Consider the following 15,160-nt stretch of genomic DNA (forward strand, 5'->3'; position numbering starts at 1 on the left):
CTGAATAGAGTTCATGAAATACATCTCCTCGTGGCATTTTCGCTTTTACAGACGATATTACTTTAACCTAGGTTTAACCTAGTTCTTACATAAATTCAATTTTTATAGAAAATTCGCTCCTGAAAACAAGATTCTTCCAGATAAATTTGAGTACTGGTCATGCGATTGTATTTATTTGGAAAGGAATTATTTGGAAGTCCTTGGTTAAAGGTTGATTATAGGGTTCGTCACAATTGATGTATTGAATTATATTTTAAATGACCAAAATGAAAGGACATTGACTCCGTGTTGGAGAAAAATCACTTGTATTGCACACAAAAATCAGTATGGTACTTTACATATAAACTCTTTACATATAAACGCTCACACGCACACTGTCATATGGCATGAACGTTTGCCCCAAACTTTTCAGCTATTTTTCTTAACTTATGTCGATCTATGTGAGGAACAACCGAACTTCATTACTTACATTTGAAAAGAATGAAAAGCTCATTTAAATTAAGTGTCATCTCTACCAGAGCTCAATTTTCTCTTTAAGTCGCTATTTTTTGTCACGATCTTTCCTCGATGGAACGTTGGAAAATCGGGGAAGTACAAAATATATTGCTATTATGCTGTGATCATAATGTCAGAATGTTATTGGAATTAGTTTGATATTCAAGGAGACGCAGCTCATTTGTGATGAGCGCTTCGAAAAAACGTGCTGAGATCAAGGGTCCTGTTGCTAGGCAACCAACTTGTTGTGGAAAAGATGCAGAAAGAGATGATGAAAGGGATGATGAAAGAGATCACGCATGAGATGAACTGCACGAGCATAGCATGAACATGTCCAGAACATTAGGAAGAAGAGATATGAATATTATTTTACATATGGCCGTGACTGTCATCTTTGATGCTCCAAAAGCAAACACCTGTGAATATAAATTTTGGTATATGACAGGCTGAAAATATTTAAGTTCCCTTCTAAGGACATTATGGCACATAAAAATGGTTGAAGAGCCAACTCGAGTAGATAGGAAGGTGGCCACAAGGAGGTAAGTCGCCACAAATGTGTCTACCAAAGAGAAAATATTTAAAAAATCCCATAGAGAAATCAAAATACAAGCTACATGCCACACCCACCTTCCCCTTCTCCCCTCACTGGTTCAACACGGCAACACATCTTCGCTAGGCGCTTTTAGGTGATGCTTGAACTATATCAAATTGCATTCCCTAACTTGTGCTCGTGCATTTCAGCAAACTCACTTGCTAAATAATGGAAGCTTTCAACTCATACAAATGGCGACAATAACATAAGGGTAATAAAACAGGTATTGGCTTTAAATGTTCGTATAACATAACAATTATGGCAAAATGAACAATGATAAACATGGCAACATCTTGTTCATAAAATGATAAAATGCCGGTAGTGCCGTCGCATCAGTGTTAAAAAAAAAAAAATCGTTCCGATTTGTTTCCCTTTTTTGGCACTCTTGTCATGACATTGCATGCTCTAAGGCCTCTCCGATCATGATCATTATCATCCTGACCCATGAAATATCTTTTAACGCATCCTCTTCTCAAAAATCATGATATTTGTTAATTATTCACATGCTAATCATATTTTTGCATTGTCCTCTGAAAACCTTTAACATTTGCAAGCGAAAAGCACTGACGTAGATTTTTCTTTAACAACCACAGCTGCAGTTCTGTGTAGGTTGATTTTTCAACAAAAAAAAACTTAAAATTTGCAAACGTTAATCAATTTAGATAGATTGCTCTCTGCCTATAATCATGTTTATATTAACGCGAAAATTCCCTTGGCGCATTACATTCTAATATCACTAAGAAGCTCTGCTAGTGATAATGGAAGACTATTGGCAAAGTTAAAATGAATCTCTTAAGGTGTAAATGAAATTAGAGTACTATTTTATATGCAATGAATTCATCTCGAATGCATGTCAAATTAATGATGGAAAAGGTCGTGATGCAGAAATCTGACAATCGAACCCAAGGGACAAAACGTATAACTATTTACCTTAAATTGAGATGCATTTATGAGAAAGATTTATGTAGATATATGTATAAATACATTGAAAGCAATCACAGTTAGTATAATGGCTCCTAAGGGTTCAATGAAAGCATGAGATGTTTACCGTTTAGATGCCACTTAAGAATAATTTGATTATTAATATGCAAATCTTCACGTTGGATATTATTTATCTTCCTCTTTAACTTGATGATGGGTGCCTATAACGGTCCATAGATTTAAATGTTGTTTGCGACGAAGATGAATTATCCCTGGTATTACTGATGATGATAAATGGCTTGTATTTTTCGAAAGATTTAAAGATGTACACCCACGTACCTTCTTCCGTAAGCTATATTTCGTATATTAAGATGATAGTCACAAACGATGATCCATGATCGTCTCTTAAGTGTCATTAAATCTTAGCACATCAATTTAAAAGTATTTTTGTTATATCGAATTATGTCACAACGAATTGATTGATATACATGCATTTATAATAGCTGATATAGACGATCATATTATATGTATATATAGTAAATCATAAATAGTAAATCATTTAATGTTATGCTTGTGCTTTTAATACGCAGCCGATTCAACATCAAATCAGAGAAGTCACCAAAGGAAATCTACACACCAGACATTCAAAAGGTAACATTTCTCTTTCATGCAGTTCTCTTTTCTGTTCATTCACATAATTTCTTCAACGTCATTTCACATAACAATACAAAAATGTCCCGCATTCGTTTTAATAACTAACGAGTAGGCTCCCAAAACCAGATTGGATCCAAAAGCCAGATCAAAGAGACCCGAAAGCATCGGTCTGTAGGACGTTTTTACAACTAGTCAGAGGGTCCAGGAGACGGAAGGTGTCTCTCCATTAGTCTAGTGATTCGTGAGACCGAAGCATTCGGTCTCGAGGGCCTCTGGGTGAGGGAGGGAGGGGGGGGGGGTGTTTCACAAAGATCCCGCTAAGTTGAACTTATCTCTAAAAATGATCATGGCCCGACTGGAGATGGACTTAACAATTATAGAAAGCCGCTAGCATCTTTGAAAATATTTTGTAAAAGAAGCTTTAAAAGGCAAAAAATGCAGTTTCAAGTAATTTATATTTTCTAATATAAATGAGATTTCATGTGCTTAATGTGGAATTTATGAAAAGTTATAAAAATTCTAAAATACTTGACTTTTTGCTTTTGAATATATTTCATTTCAACGCTACAAATAGCTATCCATAATGTTAATTTAACTCCAAGTCCAACTTGGAGTTAAATTAGACTGTGAAACACCCCATGGTTTCATAAAACTACGGTACACTGTATAATGCGGGAAAGACTTAACTATCTTACAACAAAGAATAATAATAATCATCTATTCGCCATTTTATCGAGTATCTTTTATTCATGGCGATGTTCTTTTGTTACTAATTTTGTGTCTCACAGGAGCTACTGCTGTTGGAAGAGCAAGAGGGGTCAGTGAACTTCAAGTTCGGTGTTCTCTATGCGAAGAACGGTCAGAAATCAGATGACGAAATGTTCAGCAATGGTAGGCCATTCATTGCGCTAAGAACCGCAGTTTTACTTTGTTCTGCTTGATTTTTCTCTATATATCTTCTCTTCTCCTTCTTTTTCTGTCTCTTACTCTCTCTCTCTCTCTCTATCTCTCTCTCTCTCTTTCTCTCTCTTTCTCCCCCCCTCTCTCTCTCCTCAAATGATATATAGGTGAAGAAGAAAAAACTGTTTCATCATTTAATCTTTGCCTGCTATTTTTTGTCAACCGCCGCAGGACTAGTTTTGCTTATATGCAATATTAACATATATACAAATAATCATTTAACTAGTAAACATTTGAAAAGGTGTGTACATGTAACTGGTAACTTAGTTTAGTATCTCATATCTAGATGTAATTTTCCTTGCAGCCATGAGTTGTCCCTCTGTTTACTAAACTGTTGGATAATCTATAGAGTATTCTTCCTTTGGGATCTACACTACGTTTCTGTATTTTAAATACCTCAGTAAACTGGTCTTTTTGGCCCGTGGCGTTGCCTAAGCCAATCATAATTATGTGCATGAATAATCGAATGATACTTGATCGATTTTTGTTCACACCTTGTTCCTCCCTTGCAGAGCATGGATCAGAGGCCTTCCGGAAGTTGGTTTCTCTCTTGGGCGAGACCATTACACTCAAGGGGTGGGACAAGTTCAACGGCGGTCTCGACGTCAAAAGTAAGAAACTGTTATAGTCTAACATTTTTTATGTAAACAAGTTCAGTTTCGTGGTGCAGCTCGATTAAACACGATTTGCAATCCCGGCGTGAATTGCACTTAGATTGTTTCTTAGGCGAGTTTATTGCTCGGGACTGTTTTAGTTTGTTTTTTTTTTGGGGGGGGGGGGGCGAGACCATAAAAAGGGGTATGACAAGTGTAGAGGCAGAACTAGTTGCATGTACGTCAACAATGTTCTCATATTCAAAAAGTGTTCTTTGTTATCCCGATGAACAAATATTATCAATTCCATCATGAACAGCAGTTGGTATGTTTCTTGGGCGAGCTTATTCCTCGGGACTATTTTAGTTTGTTTTTTTCTTGGGTGAGACCATTTCAGTTGATTTCTTTCTTTGGCGAAACCGTTTCAATCAAGGGATGGTACAAGTTCAAGAGCGGTGCCGACTTAGAAAATGAGCACTAATACTATTTCGAGTCGTTAACGCTGTCATTATTAGGATCGGACCATACTAGATGCTTTACCGTTTCACCTTATACCCAGGGCCAGTTTTTAATGATCTCAACTTTTATGAAAAGTTGTTTGTTGAGTAAGGGTTGAATGTCGCTATACTGTATTCAAAATATAAGCTATAAATATTACTTCTACAAAGAGGTATTGCAATCTAAATACTCTCTCAGTAAACAAGAATTCGTATTGTTGAGTATATAACGCACCGTACACAACTGCTTAGAAAAGGGCGCGCGCGGAACCCAAGTTAAGGCCGGCTTCCGCAACCAACATGGCCAGCTTCTCACCACAGCTTGGTGCCCAATATGGAAACCAAGTTGTATACCGATATTGAATCGGCATCTTTTTATGTCACCACCCCTTCCATTCGTGATTGAGATTTGTTTGTAATTGGCGACTAGAAAACGACGCCAGAGGCATACAGGTTCATGCATCTTAATCTCGTGTATAAAAGCATACTTCGAAGCGGTGAAAAATTGATCGGCTAATGGATGTTACCTAAGGAAATGCAGAGCATTGAGACTGAGGCAAATGTCAGATATAGGGTGAGGAGTAAAACCTCCTGACCGCTATCTACCGAATTTTGTTAAGGCTATAAAAAGTTCAAGTGATATATAAATCACAACATTTCCCCTTATGATCGGAGTAAAGAAAATCATTGATTGACCACGGAGGAATTCCAGGCTTCGTGATGTTGTGGATGTCGTAAACAGGTAGAGATTCATCCATTCCCAGTGCTTCTCTCGGTCGCTCTGCTATCTCTCTCTCTCTCTCTCTCTCTCTCTCTCTCTCCCTCTCCCTCCCTCTCTTCAATTAGTCTCAAATTATCTTCTTTTAGTCGTCTGCGGTGCTCTCCCTTGTGGTACACCACCTAATCAATATTTTCTCAATTCATGAAAGATCGATCCCCCTCCTTTCAAATCGCCTCATTGCCCATTACCCCTCCTCACCACCCTGTTAACCCATCGTTTCCTCCGCTTTGTCACCTTGATATGCATTTCTCATCTCATCTCATCCCAGTCTTTCCTTGATCACCCTTTTTCTCTCCACATATATGTATCTTACTTTCTTTCTCTTTCTCTCTATTACTTTCTTTGTCTTTCTCTCTCTTTCTTTCTCTATTTATTGATCCCTATCTTTCTATATCTAACTCCCCCCATATCTCTCTCTCTCTCTCTTCCTCTCTCTTCCTTTCCCATACCATCTCCCATTTTGCCTCCCCTCCCCCTTATGACTCTCCTCCCCCTCTTCGATCACACCCCTCCACTCTCTCTCTCTCTCTCTCTCTCTCTCTCTCTCTCTCTCTCTCTTTTCATTCACTTTTTCCCTCCAGGTCCTTGGTATCTTTCATTAATCACCCTTCGTACCTTGCCGGAAGACCCTCTATCTCTCTCTGTCTCTTTGTGGCGTCCCATTTCTCCGTCTCCATATCCCTCTTTTCATCTCTCCACTTTCTATCTCTCCATTAGCATTTACCCTCAAATATATCCCGCTCAATAGTCCTACTTTGCTCTCGTTGTCTAGCTCCCACGCTCTCCTTCTCTTTCTTTTCCTTCCTCCTTTTTCTCCCATTCCACCTCCCTTTTTCTCTACTTTTCCATCTCCCTCTCTCCGTCTCCATATCTCTCTTTTCATCTCCTTATTTTCTTCCTCTCTGTACCTTTCCACATTCCATTTAGGCCTACTTATGGTCACCCACCTCCTCCCAAATCTAAGTTTACACTTTCATCGTACACCGGTCATACTGTACCATGTATATTTTGTCAAAAGACACAATCAATCTCCCCCCCCCCCCCTCTCCCTCTCTCTCTCTCTCTCTCTCTCTCTCTCTCTCTCCCTCTCTCTCTCTATATATATTTCAATCTATCTATCAATCTATCTCTCCCTCTCTTTCCCTTTCATTTCTTTTTCCCTTCCTACTCCTGCCTCCTTGGTTACTTTCATAAATCGCTCGATACTCTGCCGGAAGACCCAATCGACTGGAATTCAGGAGCATCGACTGCCATGTTTACTAGCATCGGTCATGACCGGATACTCCCGATCAATCTTGCTCTGTGCTATTATGCGTAAATAGAGCGGTGTAGAGCGGTGTCACATCGCTGCCCCCTTGGTGTTCAACGATCGTCTATTCCTCTATCTAGGCTGCTATTTCATGCCCTGGAAGCAGCGAAGCGGAATAGGTTGTTCTTCAATTCTGAAAAGTAAATTTTCAAGTTGGAGTCCCTTTTAATGGCAGAAACTCAAATATAGACAAGAAGTGAAGACAATTAAATATATAAAGAAAATTACAATAACTTTATAATCTTCTGTTCAGGCGGCATATGATGTGCCTTTTCAAGCAGGTGATTTACTTTCTTACAGCATTGTTTTTTATCCTACACTTGAAAGGATCAGTACGTTGTGTCTCTTGGATGGAAAAAGGAAAGACAAAAACAAAATTTACAATGTTCATCGATCGAGGTGAAATGTATATCTCAATACCATACACATAGGCCTATACGCTTTCAGTGTGCGTGTGGAGATCGAATACGATCTCATCAATCATAACATTGATGAGCAGTTTGCCATCGGCCCATCCTGGTGTCTGCAGCAAACCCCAGATGGTTGTCTTTGGGAGAACTTGGTAATCATATTACAATGTAGCTCCTCGCGGGGACGTGAAAGGATATATCTCCTAAAAAACACGAGCATACATGTATTTTATTTAGAAATAAATAAGGATTTTGCCATTTGATCTGCATGCCAGATGCCACGGAAATTTGTCAACTCTAAAACGGTGAACAACCGTCAGCACTATTTATCGAATACAGGATTTTTTGTTTCTTTCTCCTGCCCCAAAAAGGAATAACAAAGGGTAGGGGGAGGCATAAGAGGACATTTTTTTTTTTTTTTTGGCCTCGAAATTTGAAAATTTGACATTTTGCTCCGTTGGGGGGGGGGGGGTAAGGTCACCTTTTTTAGGTCAGCCATGGGAATATTTTTATTTTTTTTATTATTATTATTAATTTTTGTTTTGTTAAATAATTTTTTTTTTTTAAACCCAAAGGGGGGGGGGGGGGGGGGTTTGGGATTTTTTTTTAGGGGGGGGGTTTATACACGTACAAATTTCAAGGAGGGGGTGTTAACCCCCAAAACACCCCCTGCGTACGCGCCTGTCTTCAGCATGTCTTCATGAAGTCAATGAGTGTTCTTTAAATTTTTGTTAATTTATGAGTAAATATATCTTTTTATTTAATTTTCTCACCATTTTTTTAAATTTTACTTTATTTTAATTTTTATTCATTTATATCATTGTTTATTTATTTATTCAGTAATTTTCTTTATTCATTAATTTATGTCATTGTTTATGAATTTTATTAAGTAATATTCTTTATTCATTCATTTATTTAATGATCTACTTATCTATTTACTCATTTTTCTATTCATGTATATATTCAATTAATAGCTTTTAATTAAAGTTTGTATTAACTATTCATTAATTTCTTCATTTCTTTCGTAATTCATTCATTTATTTACTGATGTATTTGATTGTTTCTTCCAGACAACACCACGGGTACAGAATCAATCTACACTATGTACGAGGGACATGAGGTTATGTTTCACGTATCTACCTCGCTGCCTTATTCCAAAGATAACAAACAACAGGTACATTAGTAATTACATTTGAATTGATTCTTCTTTCCATTGCTCTTCAAAGAATATCTTAAAACACACTTTTCCAATTCTTCTTAAAGATAAAGGTGAGTTCTGGTAATGCGATTGCATTGTGAAAGAAAATGTGTGGAATGGATCAGAAAAAGTTGATCATGTAGCATGTAAGTATTGGTGTGTACTGCAAGGTTCTGGAGTCATCAAAATCATAATAAACTTGTCCCAGTCTTGGTAAAGAAACAAGCACTGTACACATAAGGATGTATATGGGACAACACAAATGGTGTCGAGGCTACTATACCTTGATTTCCTTATCTTTCTATGCTCATTTCTCAGCCAGTATACATTTTCTTCCAAAATTGCTCGGCACATGACATTTATTTGTAATCTTGAACATTCAGTGTAAGTTTCGTTAGATTCTGTGAGAATTCATTTTCTTTTTTTACCAGAACTCAAGTTTATCTTTAATTTGTCCTTACACTAAGGGACTTGTATCTTCTGGAAAACCCGCTATATCAATCCAATAACTATCATCATTATCATTAGTAGTATCTATACCGGTCATATACAATGATGAACATAATCATAGCAAAACATGATTCGCATTCCAATTATGTATTACAAAAACATTTAAAAACATTTGGGTAATCACAAACCATTTTTTCCGGAAGTTCTTTTTTTTAAATTTTGTTCGTGTAATATATCTTTCCTTATCATAAGATGATTTAATTTGCCAGCATAATATTATTCTTCAAAAAATGGTATCTGGTGATAATCTTGCTGATTTCACCAACGCGATTGAGGAAAAAATCAATGGCAATTTCAATACCCAAATGTTTTGCCTGTAGAAATGTTAGACTCATGTATTATCTGATTCTAAAGTTTGGACGTTACAAAGGGTGATGCAAAGAGCTTTAGAAAATGCTCTATTTTATTTATTTATTTTTTTTTCTTTTTCGATTGTGATCAAGTTTTGTCAATGCTACACCATTTCAATAAAGTTGTTTTCTTCTCATAATCCGTATTTTGCAGGTCGAGAGAAAACGACATGTTGGTAATGATATCGTAACTATTGTCTTCATGGATGCCGAAGACCCGGAAGATGAAGTCTTCTTCAAGCCTTCGATGATCAGGTCACACTTCACACGTATCCTTTGACCTATGACCCCACATTTGTATTTTTATCTTTTATTTTTATTGATATATTGATTGATGCATTTATGTATTTATCCATCTTTTAAATTGTATTATTATTGTTTATTATTGTTTATCATTTTCTCATTTTTTGCCTGTCAGTGTCAGAATATCGGGAAGATATATATATATATATATATTTTAAGTTTGTTGTTGTTGAGGATGGACGGCCACAGAAAGAGGAGGCTCAGGTCTTAAAAGTATATTACAAACCTCCCAAACGAGGCTATCATATTTTCTACACCCCCCCCCCCTCTTAGTATGCCCCAAAATCGCCTTCTCCCTCTATTTCCGCCCCAGTTGAAGATGGTCTGGCTCTATACAAGTTTTCTGTTTGTGATATTGTTTACCAAAGTTTGTCTCTATGTCCTCAATTGTTGTCCCCCTGTCAAGATATATATCAATCAGGGGATAACATTCCGTGCAGTATAATCACTCAAAGTTATAAAGAGCTGTAATCAGATAAAGAAAAACATGAAAAAATCGATCTTATTTACTGGGTGTAAGCCACACATATTATGTTTAAATAATTGAAATTCCTCCCAGGAAGCATAACATTTATAAAAGAAAAACATGTTGTTTACAGAAAAATGGCCCCACGCTAATATCCTGCAAATAATCAAACAATTACTTAAGAAACCCAGAATAAAATACATTTTTCATTTGGAATGAGTTTTCGCATTGGATTAAGGTCCGAATTGATTGGAAGTATTAGACTGTATAAACACAAAAACATCTCAGACACAGTGATAGCAAGATTATGTATTGTCAGGTCTAGCAAATACAAAAATATATTAACAATTCTATTAACATGATTAAGCTCCTTCAAATTGGAAAACAGGTTGAAATATGGTAGGAGTTAAAATTTTCTATAGTTGTGATCAACAAATTCGTTAACAATAAAATCCGCATACGTCTCTGTACGACAAATTAAAACAGGATTAGACTTACCTTTGTATTATCTGATATCACCTATTCCTCACTGCGTTAATGAATAGAAGTAGAATAGAGTAATGACGATAATTCATATCCATTCCAGGGGATGATCAAGGCACCTAAAGTTAGGACTTGGTTTTATCTAAGCTGCCTTGGGTTGCTGAAGGCAATCAAGGAAATACTTTCTATCAGGTGATTATTTACTACACCTGGATTCAGAGAGGCAAGTGTAGACCAATGTCTTGGTAAAGATTATTCAGACACATGCATGAGACTTAAACCGGTGATATACCATTCGACTAGATGAAGCGACTGGCTAGAGCACGAGGCCTTTAACTTAAATTTTGTTTACAGATTTTTAAAGTTCATAATCTGTTTCAGAGGAAAGATGACTTATTTGATGAATATTCCTTGACGATGACTTTTTATAAAAACAGACATATTTGCATTGGTAACATACAACAAGAACGAAGATACTTATAGGTAAGCTTATTATGTAGATTACAAATCTGTTTTTCTTCTTTTTTTTAATGGCAAAGTATATACTAGTTAATACTTTTCTTAATAACAAAATCCTTCATAATCTTAGCTGTCATGTTTGTATTACTACTGCAAAATTATTTAGGTTAAGGTCCATTTCATTTCTCATTATACAAATATGTATATATATTTCGCATTACTTGAAACAAGTTTTTTTGTTAAGTCAAGTGGAAGACAAAGACTTTCGGGAAAAAAAAACTAAGGCGATTTCAGTAGCCTTGTACGATTGTTTGTCTCTGCGAACATTAGAATGACACGTTACGTTATATGAATCTGATTTCCAACCACAATCCTTCAAGTTATCAAAATTACCCTATCAGTCATGTATTTATACGTGTTTTGTTTTTTGATATGTTTTTTTTAAATTTGATTATTTTGTTTACTTATTTCTTTGTTTATTTGTTTGTTTGTAGGTTACGAGTGTACTCTGAAGAGTCAGTGCCTTTATTTGGTCCACCGCTGCCTGCCCCTGCTGTGTTCGACGATCACCGGGCTTTCCGAGATTTCCTGCTCGTCAAACGTAAGCTAAGGATCCCCCTTTGGGAGTGGGGGGGGGGGGGGGGGAGGGGGGCTTACATGAAGAAAAAAATAATAGTTGTTACGCTGAAATGTTTATCTAACCCTTCCTGAATTGTTGTCATTACTATTTAACCATTTATTATGATTTATCCGGGTTTTTTTCCACCTATCCAAGAACCGATTAGAATGGCATAGAACATCGAGTTATAGTAATATTGCAATCAACCTCTAATGTGAGACAGTATACCACGATAGAAAAGAGACACATACTACAACTACGATTATTACTACTACTACTACTACTATACTACTACTTCTACTACTATTACTACTACTACTATTACTACTTCTACTACTACTACTACTACTACTACTAATATTATTATTATTATTATTATTACTACTACTACTACTGCTAGTGTTACTACAACTACTACTACTACTACTACTACTACTACTACTACTACTATTACCACTACTACTACTACTACTACTACTTCTACTACTACTATTATTACTACTACTACTATTACAACTACAAAGACTACTACAACATCTACAACAACAACTACCACTACTGCTGCTGCTACTACATCTACAACAACAACTACTACTACTACTACTACTACTACTACTACTATTACTACTACTACTACTACTACTACTACTACTACTACTACTACTACTACTTCTACTATTACTACCTGATCACTACATGTACTCATAATAATACTATACCACTCCTAGACCAATATCGTTCTTATTCATATAGGCCAAGCTAGTTCCAGATATGAAATAATGAATTCCACAGTAATTAACCAAACAAAAAGTCGTAGGTTTCGAAGTACAATCAGTGTGTCTCTTCTGTACTACCAAGTGTCCCCTTAAGGTTGTGTTAATATCTTTCATTTGATTTCACCCGCAGTCATTAACGGGGAAAAAGCTGCCTTCAACACGCCTATCTTTGCCAACAAGCGCCAACGAACATTGGAAATGCTTATCAAAAACCTGCAACAAGATATGATGCAAGAGACGAATAAGGTATGAAGCCAGGTCTAACACTTCGAATGCTTTCTACGCCTCATTACACAGTCGCCTGTCTGCCACACGTCTAATTTTGCACAAAACGACAGGCACCAATAGACAAAAGGATTGCTTTGTACTACACAATGGCTTCCCCAAATGATCTACTTCCGGTCTTGATGGTACCCCTTTAAATATCGCACCCCGTCGTATGAAGAGTTGAAATTGATCGCAACTTATTTGCGATTGATATCGATCGCAAATATTATGTACATAAGAGAAAGTGGACTGCAAACTTGCGACTGATTAGAGGACTTTCGATTGATTCGGATCAATCGCAACTCTTTGAAAGACAGGGCCCAGTATAGATTACAATTGCACTGGAAACAGTGAAACAATCTTGAAGCCTTTGGTATATCAATCCGTGATAAATACAATGTGGCACAGGGCAGTGTGGCATATAAAGAGTTAGATATTTGTAGAGAAATCGGATACTTCGCATTTTTTACCCCTCGTTCATTATAATAAATACACTCCATGTTTTAACCTCCGATATGATAGGAGTTATTGATTTGTGTTTCGGGAAAACCATCACAACGATTTAAACGCATAACTGGGATGTGCGTTTATGTAGATCACTTTACGGACTCACCATTAATCATCATTAATTATCATCATTTCTTGTTCTGTTCTAGTTAGAGTGTTGTGAGTTACTGATATTCTTAGGTTTTTAACTAATGTGTCAATCGTGTATCTACAGCGGTTAAGATGAGAATGGTGATGAATATTCTATCCAGCGCTGCTTCTCTAATTTAATTTCCGGTATTGTTAAAAAGGTTTGGGACAGGACAGTTGCAAAAGCCGTCTCAGGTTATACTGAAGCCCTATACCAAGCTACATTGTACATGAATATTCCTGATGCAATCAAGATACACGATTCGGTTTGTCGATAAAAAGAGAAACCTTACCCTGGCTGTCTTTATTACTAAGATTAATGAAGAAATCAGTTTGAGGGACTATGTTTTTAATCTTGTTCCTTTTCTGTCTGTGATTTTCATCAGCAAAACATGCTGAACAAGAGGTCATTCAGTGACGTCATCCCTGACCCCGTCTGGGGCTGGAGAAGTAAGAAAGAAGAAGCCAGACAAGCAGAGTTTGTCAAGATCGGACAGGTCAGTGACTTGAGGAGAGAGAAAGGGAGAGAGTGGTGGGGGGAGAGTGTGAGAGAGGGGTCAAAGTGAGTGAAAAAGAGAGAGAGAGAGAGAGAGAGAGAGAGAGAGAGAAAGTCTTGGGGACGGGGACAATAAGAGCGAGAGAGAGAGAGAGAGAGTCTTGGGGAGATGGGATCAACAAGCGTGAGAAGGAGTAAGAGAAAGAAAGACAGAGAGGGAGGGAGAGGGAGAAAGGAAATAGAAAGAGGGTGTGAATGCCAAGATACAGAGAGATTGGTAGTGAAAGAGAGGACAAATTATGTTATTTCGTAGTCTTTTAGAGCCCTTAAATATCCATTTTCTATCTATTAACATTTTGAAATTGCACGAAGTGGTCCTATGATAAAATAAATAGCATAAATGATATGAAGATAGCTTATAGACCAATGCGGGATGCCGATAACAAGTAAGTTCTTTGTGCCATAACTAATGTTTCTCTTTTTTAAAAAGCAGTCTTTCTTTTTTTAAATTTCTTATCAGATTCTTAAACTCAAAACTATCGTGAAGGGGGATGCCCCCACAAGCCTTGCATCGACGAGTTTACTCAAAAGAGAGGTAAGATTATTAAGATTATGACGGTGAAATTCAATAATTCTCTCTTTATTGTTTCTTTCCCTATCTCTCTCTACTATCATTTACCTCTCTTTTTTTCTTTCTTTTATACGAATGTTAAGTACCAATTATTCGCCACCCGTTGCCCTACATTCGAAGCCTATATTGTTATTTTGTGTGGAGGTGCTTTTCTTTCTCTTTTTCCCCCTTCTTTTTCAGCTGTGGTCTTTCTCAACATTAATGTGTGTTTTTTTTTCTCTCTTTTCCTTTTTCCTCTTTTCGTTCGATTTTTACATTTCCGTCCGATAAATATCTTCTCTTGTCTGCACTACTACTAAAGCCTCTAACACAAGCTTCAATCTTTATAATTTACAGAATTCGAATAATGAAAACCTTTAAAAAAAAAAATTAAAAAAATTAATTTTATTTTTGGTTCTCTCTACTTCAGCCTTGGGAACCGCAATGCATCCAGAATGACTTTCTGTTCGAGATTGTTTGCGGAGATTCATGGGGTATGTTTATAGTTTCAGCTTTCATTCATAATAAGTATTCTATCCGTTCCGAAGATACTGTTTTTGTAATAGAGTTGGATTCGTACTTCCAAAAATGGAACATATTGCATTAATTGCGTTGGTTCATAATCATTCCGAAAATGAAATCGTCCACTGCATCGTTTTCTTAATATTGCGAACCTATGTAACAAAAATAAGCAAAACATGTCTTAAGGAAATAGTAAAGTATTGTTAAATTTCCTATTTAATTTTCGGAATTATGAACCTTCGCAAAAACGAGC

General features: G+C 36.6%; 1 protein-coding gene across 2 annotated transcripts in view; it reads left to right on the top strand.

The window, feature by feature from the left end:
- The window catches only part of LOC100892962 (GTPase-activating Rap/Ran-GAP domain-like protein 3), a 40,274-nt gene that overhangs the window by 11,432 nt on the left and 13,682 nt on the right, over positions 1 to 15,160 (top strand). For both annotated transcript variants that reach the window (XR_004066363.1, XM_030997646.1), the window contains exons 5-15: positions 2,599 to 2,659; positions 3,451 to 3,553; positions 4,135 to 4,233; positions 8,283 to 8,386; positions 9,425 to 9,539; positions 10,960 to 11,005; positions 11,476 to 11,582; positions 12,507 to 12,622; positions 13,666 to 13,776; positions 14,296 to 14,370; positions 14,816 to 14,879. Coding sequence is in view for 1 of the 2 variants with exons in the window: in XM_030997646.1 (XP_030853506.1) it covers positions 2,599 to 2,659; positions 3,451 to 3,553; positions 4,135 to 4,233; positions 8,283 to 8,386; positions 9,425 to 9,539; positions 10,960 to 11,005; positions 11,476 to 11,582; positions 12,507 to 12,622; positions 13,666 to 13,776; positions 14,296 to 14,370; positions 14,816 to 14,879 (1,001 nt within the window). In the remaining variant the exon portion in view is untranslated. The remainder of the gene's footprint in view (positions 1 to 2,598; positions 2,660 to 3,450; positions 3,554 to 4,134; positions 4,234 to 8,282; positions 8,387 to 9,424; positions 9,540 to 10,959; positions 11,006 to 11,475; positions 11,583 to 12,506; positions 12,623 to 13,665; positions 13,777 to 14,295; positions 14,371 to 14,815; positions 14,880 to 15,160) is intronic.

The sequence above is a fragment of the Strongylocentrotus purpuratus genome, unplaced genomic scaffold (assembly GCF_000002235.5).
Source record: "Strongylocentrotus purpuratus isolate Spur 01 unplaced genomic scaffold, Spur_5.0 spur5_scaffold_4, whole genome shotgun sequence".
NCBI classification, from domain to species: Eukaryota; Metazoa; Echinodermata; class Echinoidea; order Camarodonta; family Strongylocentrotidae; genus Strongylocentrotus; species Strongylocentrotus purpuratus.